Source organism: Corythoichthys intestinalis, chromosome 13, assembly GCF_030265065.1.
Source record: "Corythoichthys intestinalis isolate RoL2023-P3 chromosome 13, ASM3026506v1, whole genome shotgun sequence".
In the NCBI taxonomy this organism is placed as follows: Eukaryota; Metazoa; Chordata; class Actinopteri; order Syngnathiformes; family Syngnathidae; genus Corythoichthys; species Corythoichthys intestinalis.
Genome location: NC_080407.1, coordinates 27,920,260 through 27,937,324, shown reverse-complemented (window position 1 = coordinate 27,937,324; position 17,065 = coordinate 27,920,260). Strand labels below are relative to the sequence as shown.

At 37.9% G+C, this 17,065-nt stretch overlaps 1 protein-coding gene across 3 annotated transcripts in view; it reads right to left on the bottom strand.

The window, feature by feature from the left end:
* The window catches only part of LOC130927912 (zinc finger and SCAN domain-containing protein 2-like), a 44,727-nt gene that overhangs the window by 14,704 nt on the left and 12,958 nt on the right, over positions 1-17,065 (bottom strand). The window contains exons 2-4 of one of the 3 annotated variants that reach the window (XM_057854034.1): positions 13,126-13,503; positions 10,381-10,431; positions 9,926-10,307 (exon numbers count right to left, since the gene is read on the bottom strand). In XM_057854034.1, coding sequence (XP_057710017.1) covers positions 10,427-10,431; positions 13,126-13,503 — 383 coding nt within the window. In that variant the 3' untranslated portion in view covers positions 9,926-10,307; positions 10,381-10,426. Of the gene's footprint in view, positions 1-9,925; positions 10,308-10,380; positions 10,432-13,125; positions 13,504-17,065 lie in introns of those variants that run through there. The other 2 variants (XM_057854033.1, XM_057854032.1) reach the window with 2 other exon arrangements.

Sequence of the window (17,065 nt, the reverse complement as noted above, 5' to 3'; positions counted from 1 at the left end):
AGAGCATTTGGATGATCCAGAAGAGGACTGGGAGAATGTGTTATGGTCAGATGAAACCAAAATAGAACTTTTTGGAAGAAACACAGGTTCTCGTGTTTGGAGGAGAAAGAATACTGAATTGCATCCCAGGAACACCATACCCACTGTGAAGCATGGGGGTGGAAACATCATGCTTTGGGGCTGTTTTTCTGCAAAGGGACCAGGACGAATGACCGCATTTCTGCTTGCAACCTCCATTTTACCTGTTTTCTAACCCAAACAACAGTGGAGCTGGAGTGGCATCACTCACCAAAATCCCTCAAAAAGATAATTTGGAAACACCGCATTATTGAACATATTCACATCATTATATGATAAAAACTGTCTCTTACAACAGTACAACAGAAAAGCACAAATACCATGGTTCACGAAGGGATGAGGAAAACTTAAAAATTAAATAGACTGACCAATATCATAAGGGGATGTAGGAAAGAATACGATAGCAAATTATTATATAACAACAAAAATAATATTAAAGGTATATGGGATATATTGAATGCAAGGGCGTAGGTTTGCATAGGGACGGTAAGGACAAAACACTACCAACTTTTCAGGATGCTGAAAATGTCCCAACTTTTAAGCAACCTTATTTACATTATATAATGTGTTGTTATATAGGTATTTTAGATTGTCTTCCCATGTGTTGTAAGGATAGAATTGACCCTACCGTTATTAAATGAATTTTCATTATGTTCAGACTTACATTTACCCCTTTTTAGCTTGCTGAATGTGCTGCTCCATTTTTTCCCCTCAAACGCATGTTTGATTGGCTAATGACTTGACCCATCTCCGACACATACGTGCACGCGCACACTCTCACAGTTCAGCATTACATTGCACGGATGTCTGCATTCCCTCCTCTGCCCACTTCGAAGAGGAGGGATATTAGAAGTTTTTTTCGGACAGCAGCCACTATAAGTAATGGAAGTGATAAGAGTTGGCATTACCATTACAAGAAACTGCGTGAACTTGCTAACCTGAATAGGAAGCTGCTTAGGTACAGTAGAAGTGTCCTTCTGTATGTGTTTTCCACTATGTTAACTAGGGCTGTCCCAAACGACTAATTTCCTCCCGAGTAGTCAGCCGACTATTTTTACGATTAGTCAACTAATCTAATGTTTTTTTTAATTAATTTTTTTTTTTTTTTTTTTTTTTACTACTTTATTAAGGAAATTTTTGTTCAAGCTTATTAATTCACAAAAAACATTTTGGAACATCTAAATTCTTTATTAATGTATAAATAAATACCAATAATAAATCACAAACAATGAGGTCAAATGCTGCTGGCATTAACTAGTGCAAAAAAATGTAAACGGAAACACCGTGACTTCACCTCTTTAACAGGAGTCAAAACAATTCTTACTCTTTTTGTAGTATGTCATTGTCTATATATTTCTAAATGTTAAAATGAATTGCAATGTCCCGGACAACCATTTTCAGAATACTTTGTGCAAGTTCAGATGATTTTTCTGGTGTGCATGCCGCATTTTTGGTGGGTGGTAAAAACTGTTCTATACTACTATATGTAAAACTTTATAATATTAAATAACTAACATTAGTGCAGTCATGGATTACAATAAGCAGGCCAGTGCTGGTTCCATATATTTTTTTATTATATTATGAATATACAGGATATATGTATATATTTTCCCCAAGTGGGAGCTTCCATGATCCTAATAAACGTAATAATAATTTTAAAATATATATATAATTATATTAATTATTTTATTAAATAAAAATGCACGTTGATACGACGCACATAAAGGCAACTTCCATTTTAAAAAAAATTGTTAGAAAGTTGTATGGACTTACAATCCGCTAGCTTGTTGTTTCTTGTCTTCGAAAATTACACTTGGGTGACGGCGCTTCAAGTGTTCGTTCATAGGTGACGTGCGACCGTGGTATGCGAGCTCAGCTTAGCAAAGAGTACACAAAGTGGCACCCTCCATATTTCCCTAGAAATAATTCCAGTCTCTGGCTTATTCTGGTCCGCTTTTTTGGCTTTATACCGCTTTCACGTGTTACCAACTCTGCCCTTTTTGGAAAGTGGTGGTGTTTTCAACTCCTCATTGGCGATTCACTTGGCTCGTTGTCGTCAGTTCGTCTGAGTTCGTCCGATTTCCTCCTCAGGAAGGCGGCGGCGTGCATAAAAACACAGAGAGGCGTCGGATGGCTCTTTATGGATACATTTATTGACCAAAACAAAAACGTGGAGGATGAAGCCACACGCTCCCTCTCTCTCGCTCGCCTACTTTCTTCCTCTTTGCTCAATCTGACAACGCCGGTCACACTGAAATAACAGCGGACCCCTTGGGGGTGCCAGTAACAACCACTTATTTAGCAATGACATTTGTTGACGCTTATTAATTAACAAAAACATTTTGGAACACTTAAATTCTTTAAGTACAACACGTAAATAAAAACAATAAATAACAAATAAATAATGAGTTCAAATGCTAATAGTATTGACTAGTGTTAAAAAGTGGAATGTAAACAGATTCAGAACACTGACTTCGCCTTTCCAACATGATTCAAAACAATTCCTAAAAAAATATCTAGCACTAATATTATGATATACTACAATAAATAATAGTAACATTTAGGGCTGTCCCGAACGACTAATTTCCATCCGATTAGTCAGCCGACTATTTTTACGATTAGTCGACTATTTTTTTTTTTTTTTAACTACTTTATTAATGAAAATTTTGTTGAAGCTTATTAATTAACAAAAAAAAAAATTGAAACACCTAAATTCTTTATTAACGTATAAATAAATAACATAAATAATAATAATTCACAAACAATGACGTCAAATGCTGCTGGCATTAACTAGTGCAAAAAAATGAAAACCGAAACACTGAGACTTCACCTCTTTAACAGGAGTCAAAACAATTCTTACTCTTTTGTGGTATGTCATTGTCAGGGGTGCACATAAGTGGTACGCATGCGTGCATGCGTACCGGACGTAGACAAACGCGCTGGCCCTCAACGACTTCCATACGCTTTTGCGTACCGATGGCTGACCACCGTATTTGCGGCGGACACGAGAAAATAACTTCTCAAAATGTCAAAGAGGCAGGCCACACTGAGTAATTACTTCCGTGTTCCCCCACCCCCGTCAAAAGACAGACAGACGACAGAGACGTCACCGGAGCTACCGAAAAAAAGGACTTTTGCTGAAAAGTAGGAGGTACCATGGCTAAAAGCAAATGATGCTCGCACGGAAATGCGGTACAAAATGTGCTGTGAGAATCCCAATGTCGCCGATAAGAGCAGCGCATTTTATGTAGGGTCAAAGAATTTCAGCCATCCAAACTTTGAAAAGCACGAAAAAAACAGAGAGCATGTGGCAATTAAGCAAACTATCGATGTCAAACAGGACCCCGCTCGCCCTATGGACAAGTGGCGGAATAAAGGTAATGAACAGCGACATGCGCTGACAAACGTGTTTTTGCTCGCATTTTACAAAGCTAAACATGCACGTTCAATGAGGTCTTATGAGGAGGACATCCCACTTTTAAAAAGGCTTGGAGTTAATGTGGGAGCCGCATAATGCCCTTTATTTTGAATTGGTGCTTTTTATTTCTTTACATTTCAAAGTAATGGCAATTTTGTTGTGCCAGTTGATGTTAATCAAGCATTAATTGTTAATATAATTAATTAAAGTTAATTGGCTCTAAGTAAAGCTTGTCATAAATTTATCGCATCAGGCGGGTTGGCTCTCAAACTCAATGAGGACCAAGTCACATCTCCAGGTCCTCCTCTGAGAACCTGGGCAAAAAAATTATGTGCACCCCTGGTCATTGTCTATATTGTTCTAAATGTTAAACTGAATTGCAATGTCCCGGACAACCATTTTTAGAATACTTTGTGTGTGAGTTCAGATGCTTTTTCTGGTGTGGGGAGGGGAAAAACTGTTCAACTTTTATTTGTTTCAACCTAAAAATAGATAAAGTAGAGGGCACACTGAAATATTACCACAATTATTTTGAATGAGAGGCACACATACTCACAGTAACAAAAATTATATAGTATTAATTTTATAGTATACTACTATGTGTATATACTAGAGCTGAAATATGAGGGGCCGTACAAGACATTTTTCATTCTGGCCCTCTCACACACATACATTCTCCTCTCACATGCATACATTCTCCTTTCACATCCATACATTTTCACTCTCACATTCATACATTTTCACTTTCACATTCATACATTCTCACTCTCTCATTCATACATTCTCACTCTCTCATTCATACATTTTTACTTTCACATTCATACATTTTTACTTTCACATTTATACATTTTCACTCTCACATTTATACATTTTCACTCTCACATTCATACATTTATTTTAATTTCACGTTTATTTTTCAAAGTACTTTTATTTTGAAATAATACATCAGAATTTTATCTGAGTACTTTAGTTCATTACTTGGGGTAGTCTAGTATACCCCAGAAGTGGAACCGTCCCGGGATATCAGCCAGATTTTTTTAAATCAATTTTTGAAATCAGGCGAAATGACAGCTAAAATCGGCAATTTTCAAAGTACTTTTATTTTGAAATGATACATCAGAATTTTATCAGAGTACTTTAGTTCGAGTCTTGGGGTCGTCTAGTATACCTCAGAAGTGGAACCGTCCCAGGATATCAACCAGATTTTTTTTTTAATCAATTTTTGAAATCAGGCGAAATGACAGCTAAAATGGGCAATTTTCAAAGTACTTTTATTTTGAAATGATACATCAGAATTTCATCAGAGTACTTTAGTTCGAGTCTTGGGGTGGTCTAGTACAGGGGTCCCCAACCTATTCCACAAAGGCCCACTGTGGGTGCAGGATTTCATTCCTACCAAACACCATGACAACACTTTTTCCCCAATCTGGTGTTTTACAAGTGCAATCAGTTGATTGCAGTCAGGTGTGGCTTGTTTTAGCAGAAGCCTCATTGGTTCAACTGTCTCTGCTGGATCGGCTGGAACAAAAACCAGGACCCACAGTGGGCCTTGAGGACTGGGTTGGAGACCCCTGGTCTAGTATACCTCAGAAGTGGACCCATCCCGGGATATCAGCCAGATATTTTTAAATTAAAATTTGAAATAAGGGTAAATGACAGAAATAACTAGCAATTTTCTAAGTAGTATTACTCGGAATTCCTAAATTATTTTTTATATCATAATACTTTAGTTTGGGTCTCGGGGTGCTCGAGTGCCTCTCTCAAGTGGACCCGTTCTTGGATGGCTTCCCGTTTTTTATTTATTCATATTTATTTTTTTCAATAAAGGGACTAGCGCTGTGAAGCCACCGGGGGACTTGCGCTGTGAAGCCACCCCGTTCCATTATGAAGTCAGCGCGTTGCGGTACCATAATGCACACAATGCAAACAATGATCTAAATGAGGGGCGGCTAGCTTGACTTCGTTTTTACGAGTGGAGGGTGGCTTGACCGCAGTAGTCTGGGAGCGGGTCATATTAGCTTCCGCTTGGACAGTTGAAGAGGTTCGAGAGTTGCTCGGTCTAAAAATGTCTCTGATTTCACTTTCAACTGCGTCATAATTAGCACTGTTGGGTGCAGTTGATTGTGTCCTTTGCCGCCGCTCGAGACAGGAAGCCAAAGAAGTTAGTTTCTGGGGTCGACAAAATGTTTTGCAAAAGTCCAACTGCTTGCCGAAGTGATTGTGCGTCCTTTTCCAAGCTGACCCTTAGTTATTTTATGAACAGTAACCCGCGTCAGGTTCTCAGCCAATCAGAGCTTACCAGTCAGAGCTAGTCAATCAGAGCTGGCTTCCGTTTCAACTAGACTCCTTCCGTTTTCACTATACTTTCACTCATACATACATACATTCTCCTCTCTCGTTCATACATACTTTCAATCCTCACATACATATATATTCACTTTTATACACATATATTTTATTTATACAAACATACATTTCACAGACTAAAAATGTGTGAATGTGAGAGTAAACATGTATGAATATAAGAGTGAAAATGTATAAACGTGAGAGAGAAAATGAATAAACGTGAAAGTAAAAATGTATAAATGTGAGAGTGAAAATGTATAAATGTAAAAGTAAAAATGTATAAATGTTAAAGTAAAAATGTATAAATGTTAAAGTAAAAATGTATAAATGTTAGAGTGAAAAAGTATGCATGTGAGAGTGAAAAAGTATGCATGTGAGAGTAAAAATGTATGAATGTGAGAGTAAAAATGTATGAATGTGAGAGTAAAAATGTATGAATGTGAGAGTGAAAATGTATGAATGTGAGAGTGAAAATGTATGAATGTGAGAGTGAAAATGTATGAATGTGAGAGTGAAAATGTATGAATGTGAGAGTGAAAATGTATGAATGTGAGAGTGAAAATGTATGAATGTGAGAGTGAAAATGTATGAATGTAAGAGTGAAAATGTATGAATGTGAAAGTAAAAATGTATGAATGTGAAAGGAGAATGTATGCATGTGAGAGGAGAATGTGTGTGAGAGTGAATATATATGTATGTGAAAGGAGAATGTATGTGTGTGAGAGGGCCAGAATGAAAAATGTCTTGTACGGCCCCTCATACTGAAACGAATACTCGAGCAACTCGAGTAACTCGAGTTTAAAAACTGATCCGGGTAATTTTATTCACTTCGAGGAATCTTTTATTTTTGCCAGCTCTAAGCATCACGTTTTGCCCGGACTACTTTTAATGCGGGACAACGCGCTGACGTCACGTGCATAGAGGAAAAAGCAATTTAAAAAAATACTTTACTGCAGCCGACTGCCGTTACAAACTTCGCCGACGTTGCTAAAAACTACGCCCAAATGTTGCTATGGTGGTAGCAGCCTAGCAGGTAGCGTCTGATGCGTGTCATAGATATTTCACGTACGTGGAACTAGATGCGAAATGACCGACTCGGCGCCGTTAATGAAACAGCCGCCATCTTAAAGCAGTACACTTCTCGGCGCTCATAAATAAGATAAACATTACTTTCACTCACTCACGTAACGTTATCCCTGCGGAGGGCTAGGTTTCTATTCATTATGACCACTGTCATACAGGCTTTATTTAATCTGTGAAAACAGCGCTGTAAAGTGATTAGGGTGTAAAATAAAAACATAATAATGCTAACTGTCAATTTTAGCTCAGTAGTCATTGCTGGATAAAACACCAAGTAGCACTGGTGCCTAATGTGCTCCAATACAGCACAGCATTTATTTTGAACACTGCAAAACCTCAAAATCCTATCAGGACTTACAGTTTAGACTAACTTAAACTTAACTAGAATTTATAGCTTGACACAAGTGGAAATTCAACTGAAACACGTAGAAAAAACACCTAACTTTTAAGCCATGTGTGTTATCAAGACATTTTTAGGTAAGAACTTGGCCCAGCTCAGACAGATTTAAATGACAGGAGTGAAAGGCCCACTTGTTAATTGTGTTTTGCGGAGTTTTGCTGCCCTCTGCTGGCGCTTGGGTGCGACTGATTTTATAGTGTAAGTAATTATTGCCATCAACAATGGCGGGCTACAAGTTTATTTTTTGATTGAAAATTTTTACAAATTTTGTTAAAACGAAAACATTAAGAGGGGTTTTAATATAAAATTTCTATAATTTGTACTAACATTTTTCATAAAGAACTACAAGTCTTTCTATCCATGGATCACTTTAACAGAATGTTAATAATGTTAATGCCATCTTGTTGATTTATTGTAATAATAAACAAATACAGTCCTTAAGTATGCTGAATATATATATATATATATATATATATATCCATCTTGCGTCTTATCTTTCCATTCCAACAATAATTTACAGAAAAATATGGCATATTATATAGATGGTTTGAATTGCGATTAATTGCGATTAATGACGATTAATTAATTTTTAAGCTGTAATTAACTCGATTAAAATTTTTAATCGTTTGACAGCCCTAATATATATATATATATATATATATATATATATATATATATATATATATATATATATATATATATATATATATACATTTTTTTTTTTTTTTTTTATAAGATCTAAACGTTTTTGGAGTGAAAGCAGTGAATTAGTCTTTTTTTTTGTGTCACATTTGAGATGCAATTGTTGGCTGTTTTCAACAATGTACATCGAAAATAAAGACATTGACTGAAAATGGTTCAATATTACATGAAATGTCTTGTTTTCTCATCTATATGTATAATTTCTTCGTACCTAAAAAAAAATGTTTTATCCGATTACTCGATTAATCGATACTTTTCAGTTGATTACTCGATTACTAAAATATTCGACAACTGCAGCCCTAGTATATACACAATGATACTTTATAACTAGGGCTGCAGCTATCGAATATTTTAGTAATCGAGTAATCGACTGAAAATTCTATCGATTAATCGAGTAATCGTATATACACAATGATACTTTATAACTAGGGCTGCAGCTATCGAATATTTTAGTAATCGAGTAATCGACTGAAAATTCTATCGATTAATCGAGTAATCGGATAAAACAAATATATTTTTAGGTGAAGAGCAATTATTTGATATACATGAGAAAACAAGATATTTTATCATTTTCAGTCAACCAATGTCTTTATTTTTGATGTATATTGTTGAAAACAGCCAACAATTGCATCTCAGATGTAACTAGAATTTTTTTTAAAAAAGACTAATTCACTGCTTTCACTCAAAAAACCTTTAGATCTTATTTTTAAAAAGTATATATATATAATATATATATATACACCTAAAAATGCCTTTACGCTTGATAACACACATCACTTAAAAGTTAGGATTTTCCCCACGTTTTTCAACTGAATTTCTATTTGTGTCAAGCCATTTTTAAGTTCTAGTTAAGTTTTAAGTTAGTCTAAACTGTAAGTCCTGATCGGATTTTGAGTTTTTACACTGTTCAAAATAAATGTATGATACAGGCTGTATTGGAGCACATCAGGGACTAGTGCTACTTGGTGTTTTATCCAGCAATGACTACTGAGCTAAAATTGACAGTTAGCATTATTGAGTTTTTATTTGACACCCTCATCACTCCACAACGCTATGTTATGTTAAAGCCTGTATGTAAGACACGTTAGCCACGCATCGAAAGTGGTCTTAATTAATTGAAACCTAGCCCTCCGCAGGGCTAACGTAAAGTGAGCTAGTAGTGACAGTAACGTTAATCTTATATATTAGCGCTTAGCGCTCTTTATTAGCGCTTAGCGCTCTACTGCTTTAAGATGGCGGCTGTTTGCTAACGCTGCCCAGACGCGGCCTAGTCTGTCATTGTGCATCTAGTTCAACATACATGTGATCTCTATGAGACTCATCAAACGCTACCTGCAACTAACGTAGCAAGTGCGGGCTAGTATTTAGCAACGTCCGCCTCGTTTGTAGCGGTTGTCGGCTGCAGTAAGTTTTTTTTTTTTTTTGCTTCTTCCTCTACGCACGTGACATCAGAGCGTTGTCCCGCATTAAAAGTAGTCCGAGCAAAACGTGATGCTTAGAGCTGTCCAAATAAACGATTACTCGAGGTGAATAAAATTACTCGGATCAGTTTTTAAGCTCGAGTATTCATTTCAGCTCTATTTATAACATAAAGTAACTAACATTAGTGCAGTCATGGATTACAGTAAGCAGGCCAGTGCTGTTTCCATATATATTTTTATTATGTATATACAGGATATATGTATATATTTTCCCCAAGTTGGAACTTCCATGAACCTAATAAATTTAATAATAATAAAAAAAATAAAAAAAACATATATATATATATATATATATATATAAAATTATATAATATATAAATTAATTAGTGTATGAAATAAAAATGCACGTTGATACGACGCACATAAAGGTAACTTCCATTTTAAAAAAACATTGTTAGAAAGTTGTATGGACTTACAATCTGCTAGCTTGTCGTTTCTTGTTGTCTTCGAAAATTATACTGGGTGACGGCGCTTCAAGTGTTCGTTCATAGCCGACGTGCGACCGTGGTTTGCGAGCTCAGCTTAGCAAAGAGTACACACTGTGGCACCCTCCATATTTTCCTTGAAATAATTCCAGGCTCTGGCTATTCTGGTCCGCTTTTTTCGCTTTATGCCACTGTCAAGTGTCACCAATTCTGCCCTTTTTGGTAATTGGTGGTGTTTTTAACTCCTTGCCGTAGTGAAGAGTGAACCGGCGATTCACTTGGCTCCTTGTCGGTGCGTCCGATTTCCTCCTCAGGAAGGCGGCGGCGTGCATAATAACATCGAGGGGCGTCGGATGGCTCTTTATGGATGGATTTGTCTATTGACCAAAACAAAAACGTGAGGGATGCAGCAACTGAACTCCGCGCTACCCGCCCACTTTCCCAACTCACCGATCTGGCTCCCTCTCTCTCGCTCGCCCACTTTCTTCCTCTTTGCTCAATCTGACAATGCCGGTCACATTGAAATAACAGCGGCCCCCTTAGGGGTGCCACTAACAACCGCTTACATCGCGAGCGCCCGTCATTCTAAACTTTATCCGCTTGTAATTTTTTTTACCCGTCGACGGTATGTTTTGCCTGTCGACGCATTTACGTCATCGATGACATCGACAACGTCAACTAGTTGGGACAGCTCTAGTATTATTATAATTATTCATTGCTAATCAGATTTTTCATAAAGAGTGTCAGTTTAAAGCTATTCTTAGTGTAGAATCTGAATTCTGAAGTATGTGGGATTTACTCCAGAAGTCGTTGTTTATATGACGAACATGACATGCTTATATTTTGAAATGTTCACCGGATGTACGTTCGCTAAACCGCTAACCGTAAGCTTCACAAAAAACGCATTTTTCGTCAGTGAATGTGGTGTCAGTAATAGTAATTTACTAATAGTAATAAATAATGCCAAATAATGCCAATATAGTATATATAGCCAATATATGCAAATAGTGCCAAATAATAATAATAGTAATAGTGATTTTTTTAGTAACAGTAATTTTTACCTAAGCCCGTCGCAATATGCAATAATTCCATTTATCGCGTGGTATATAAAAATGAAGGCTGTAATTTTCCCGCTGCTATTTATCGCCTCGCGTGCATGTGCGTGCGTGCGTGCGTGCGTGCGTGCCTCACGTGCATGCGGCAGATGTGTGGCTGAGACTTGCTGTTCAAAGTTCGGCTTCCTTTTGCCAACTACGCAACATACTGCGATGACGACTTGCTCCGTTTTATTGACTTCTGGGTATGTTCGTTTTATACATTTAGTTTGAGTGACCATCATTCAATGGAGGGAGGCGGGGCCAAGTGCACTGTCGGCGCATAGCAATGAGCGAGCGATGTCAGGAATACGAAAATGGACGGAAAACACTACAGCCTCGGTGTGGGAAAATTTTGATTTGAAACCAAATAAAAATGGCAACCAAAAAGAGCGAACCAGTCTGCTAAATGTGTTTAGAGGTTGTTTCAACAAAGATGGCCAACAGAATAAATCTACATGCTCATTTGAAAGTTGAAACACTATCACCCTCTTCAGTTTTCACTGCTCACGTCAATTGACAATTAGAGGTGTTCTCTTGATGTGAGAAATACAAACCACACCGCACAAAACAAGCGTTCCCTCACAGAAAGTGAAGTCCGCTACATCGCTGAAGAAACGAGACCGTTTTACCTATGTTTAATGTTATTTGATACTTATTGAAGCCAAATTTTTGTTACTGCTACTTAATTACTCTATTTCTTCTCTGTTGTTGAAGTGCAATTACTGTTACTACAACTTTATACCTCTGTGCCTAAATGCTTGAGTTATTACAGTAAGTGCAATTTTACTTTTTTCTTGAAAAAAAACATTTTATTATGTGTTTCTGTGCGGTATTAATATTGTCTTTTACATGGTCTATTGTTTTTCGTTGTTATTTCTTAAAAAGTATTTTTGAATTTAAGAGTAAACATTTGTTGCGTGTAAATGGGTGTACTTGATCTATTAATATATACTGTATTCTCACTGTGCCATTGTAAATCGGTTTTTTAAAAAAAATGGGGGGGGGGGGGGGGCACAAATATCGCATATCGCAATAATTATGTGGATAATTTATCGCCCAGTAAAATTTGTTATCGCGACAGGCCTATTTTTACCTTTTTTTTTCATTTGCAAATGCTGTTAACCAGCTAATTTTCATGTTTGAAGTGTCACCTTTTAAACGCAAGTTTGTATTCTGGAGAACACTGCCAATGATTTATAGCAAGCTAAAGTAGGTTGTCTTTATTCCCCATTAGCCTCACTGTCGCAATGCTAACATTTACAGTGTTTGATATATTGTATATCTGAACTTTACGTATACGGCGTGTTGATGACCAATAAACATCTGTGAAATGAACTGGAGTCTCATATGTTATCTACAGTACGCGCACGCACAAATGTATGCACGCACCCACGCGGTGATAAAATGCAGCCATGAAAATTACCGCCCTCATTTGTATTTACCGCGCGATAAATGGACTCATTGCATATCGCTACAGGCTTAGCAACTTCAATAAAACATGTCGTTAGTTAGTTAGATGGACAACGATCTGCCAGCTTGTTGTCTCCTGTTGTCTTCCAAAATTACAACTGGGTGACGGCGCTTTAGGCGTTGATTCACAGCCCACGTGCAGCCTGGTGTGCAAGGTTGGCATTGAAGAGACAGGGCACAACAGTGTACCCTCCTTTGTTTCATTGAAATAAGTTCACGTTTTGGCCACTCCAGTGCGCTTTTTTAGCTTTGTGCCGCTTTCCCCGCTTGCATACCGAGCGCCCTACATTCCCCTTTCCACGCATGTATTTTTTTAACCCTTCATTAACCGTCGACGGGATGTTGTGCAAGTCGACACATTTACGTCATCGATGATGTCAACTTGTCGGGACAGCTCTTCTACACATGCTTCAGTTTTCTAAGTTTGGATGTACATGTGTTGCACCTTTAAGTCACGCTGATGTGCCGACGTCAAAATGAGTCAGTCATATCGTCAAACAACACGGATTGGACACACTATCGCTTAAAGACTAAACGGACTGAACGAATGCCACCAAATGACAGTTCCGGCTACTTCTTCTTCAGAAAGAGCCGGCGCTCCTTCCAAAGTGAGTTATGAGATACTCACGGAACAGCGAGTGTGATGTGAAGTCGTCACTCTCTGATGGTCGAGCAAAGAGGTAGTCTGCTTGGAATCCTTTTGAACTGCTGCTGCTGGCTTCATTCGGACCACTATCTTCACCCATCAAGGGGTCACCAATCCACTTGGGGATGTCTACTACCACCACTTTAACATATGGAGGGTCCTCCTCCTCCTTTTTGAGGGGATGAGGTTGCTGCTGCTCCAAAATGTGGGGGTTCTCCACTCTGATGAAATACTCCTCCGGCTCCTCTTTAATGTGGACGAATTTTTCCACCATCTTCTTGACGTATAGCGATGCTTCCTCCTCCTCTTCTTCCATGCGAGTAGACTCCTGGCTTTTAGGACGATTTGTTTGACTGACATCTGCAAGACCGAGACCATAATCACACATAGGCCAAATTTTATTTCTTCATTTGCCATATTCTGTCCCTGAAATATTTACCGCTTCAGAAATATTCCTCCGTGACGATTTTGTATTTATTTGTATCTTGTTGTTGAGCTACCAAGGTTCTCTGGCGAGATCAAAGCTACAAAACTGTCAATCATCGTTAACTTTCAGGACTAAACGCAAGCTGAATGTTTGGCAGCAGGGACCTTAAGAAGCTGTGGCGCTGTACAAGCATAAAGCAGAAAAAAATTATTTTCTAATTAAAATCCCGATCCTTTTCACCCTATTCTGGACTCTGTATTGGCACATTCTCAAAATCAGGTGACGCGGACTCAGGTGCATAAATACGCAATCAGAACATCCCTAATTATTAATATTAATGCATTCCTACACATTAGGGGTGGGAACCTCAAGGTACGATAGCGATACGTGATGCAAAGCTAAAGATAACGATAATCTCACGATACGGCAATACGACAATTATCGATACATTGGTCAGAAAATCATTCTAGGATATTCTATGAAATAATACACAGAGAAATAATAATTAACCATTAATAAACAGGAAAGCAATCTATTGTCATCCTTCTGCTGTGAGTTTATCACTAGTAGATGTCCAATCCATTTTAACTGGGAGGGTGGCAGCGAATGCCACTTCAAACGGATTGGATGTCTATGGCAATCAATGAGTTTAATCTGGGTGCATTTCAGGCCATTTGCTGTTGATTTTTAGTCACTTTTTTTTTTTTTTTTTTTTTTTTTTTTTTAAGATTTTGGGGCATTTATGGGTCACGTCCTGTTGATTTTGGGTTACAGGACAGTAAGTGACCCATGAATGTCCCCAAGTGAATAGGCAGTAGCCATGTGCCGGTTACCGGTTTCACGGTTTACCGTGGTGTGAAAACGTCGCAGTTTTAAAACCACAAAAATTTTCCGTCAGACCGTAGTACGGTATTCGCTATTTTTCTTGTGTCAAAAATGCAGCCAGAAGCGGCTTGGCGCAGCAGCGCTCACCCCCTCCAGTTTGTTGCTGTGTGTGAAAGTGACGCTATCGGCTAGCCAGCCAGCTAGCTAACCCAAAAACAAATACTCCAAATATAAGGCGTACTGTTCTTCAATTTATTGAGCTCTCAAATCGTGGTAAGTGTAATATAAAAAACGAATACATTTAAAATGGTTGTACAATTAGATTTTTCCATGTGAGTAGCTTCAACAGATTAGCACCATGGAAAAGTTCGCCAAAAACAAAACACACATTTTCCTTTCAAATTCAATATACAAACTAACTAAAAGCTTACAAAGATGAATGTTAGCCTAGGCTTAGTTGGGAGAGCAACTTCGTTGAGTGTGACAGCCGCAGAGTGAGAAAACAAGCTTGATTCGCTTGAATGAAGGGGAAAAAGTGATACCGTCAAAGATCGCTAATTGTGAAAGATGATCTTGCCCTAAGCACAAATCCACGTTCGCTGGATCAAGGAGAGGTCTCACTCACAATGTTTTTTAATTTTTTTAGATGAAACCTTTCCACAACAATATTGACATTTTAAGTAACTTATACATTTTTAACTTATGAATTCTTTATGTTCTTTTTAACACAAACGCATGACATCATGTAGACTAGAGTTGACACTGTGGCTGAAAATGGCGAAACTTCACTTAAGCTTTTCCACCCTAAAAAAAAAAAAGTCATGCAGTATAAATTTTTTAAAAATTTTATTCAGAAGTGTTTTTACTTTTTTATAGAAATTATTTTGTTCTTGCTTTAATCTTGAGCAACTTGAGCTCTGGTTGTGAGTATAGTCTACAAGTTATATTTAGTTTAATGTTATTTAAAATATTTTTTTAATGGATAATTTATTTATTTTAACAATATATTCATGTTCCAATTTTCAACTATGGTCTGGAAAAAAAAAAATCCTGTTTAATGGAAAAAAAGTTATTTTTTTTAACCCATACATCTCAAAATTTTTTGGAGCTATAATTGCAATACCGTGATACCGTGATACCGCGGTATTTTTGCTCACGGTTATCATGCCGACAAAATATCATACCGGCACATGCCTAATAGGCAGTGACCCAAACTCAACAGAAAGTGACCTGAAAATGCCCTAAAATGAACAAAAAGGCTAGGTTAATACCGCATTTGTTAATGCACAAATCCGATTTTTTTCCCGACTGGAGTAAAGCATTAAAGCAGTAATGTGAAGTAAGGTTGGCCAACCATGTTTTTGAATAATATCAATGGCCAAACAGTTATAAGCATATTTTCGTTATTTTTTTTAACACAACCCTTCCAGATTCTTTGTTTAACCCATAGCAACGCCCTTGACAACGAAAATGCTTTTCTTCGGCAATCTTCGGAAATTACGTCACACCGAGAAGTGCGAGGGAAGTCCGCCATAGAACAGTATTGTTTGTTGCATTGCTTCTCGGTAAGATGCCGCGGCGGTGTGTGGCGATGTTTTGTTCTCACTCAAACGAAAAGTTGTATGAGTGGCCAAAGGATAACAGGGCACGTAAATGACACATCTTTCGTTCGCACGAAGTGAATGAATTTCACGCCATCATCGAGTAGTGTTCTCTGCTGCAAACACTTCGAAGATGCCTGCTTCCTTAACCGGTCTGCTTATGATCAAGGATTTGCCAAAAAGTAAGTGTGATTTTTGGATAGATGACTGATGACTTTGTCAAAGCAGAGTTGCCAACTGTTGTTGCGTTCGCTAGGTTAAGCGTGTTCAAATTGTGCGTCATCTACGATCTTGTCCGAAAGGGTTAATCCACTGTCAATCGGGAAAGGGGTGTGGATGTGCACATAAGCGGGTCGGCGTCGCGGTAATTCACGGTCATGTTGCAGTAAGAGACACACACCGCCGGTGAGTTTGTGAACATTTATTTGTATTTGGATTATGTATCCACCTTCATGCTTCAAGCATTGCATTGCATTTTTACAGTTCGGCGTTTCTTTCACGGTGATCGCTTGATAGCCTTCTAGTTTGTGTTTTACGGAGACGCTGACAGGTGACAAGTTGCTTTTAATGTTTGGCAGCGAATCAGCGAGCGCGCAGGTCACGCAGTGAATCATGGGAAATGTAGTCTCGGGACAACACTGAAGTGGTGCTTTGAAATCTGTTCGCTTGTGTGAAAAACTACATTTCCTCACGCCATTAGACGCCACTTCAGCCCCGAACCGTGTTGTACGGTTAGCTCCATGTGTTAACAAAGAAACAAAGTTGTCAGCACGTCGTTTGTTCGATACGTTTGTAAACAAAAAGCTCATAACAAGACACTATGCACGATCCGTTTAAGAGACGCTGGAGTAGTAGGAGGCGAGGAGGAGATCAGCGAGAAGTAAAACTTTGCGGTCGAATGTGGCGGCAGTCCGCTATTATTTTGTTTTCTTATTGTTGCCACAATAAAGTGGAGAAAGCCATCAACGACTCTTCTTTCCCCCCCAACGTTTTTATATTATTATTTTATATGCACGAGAGCTGCAGGATCTGCCAAAATGAACATGAAGTCTGATTTTTTTTTTTTTTT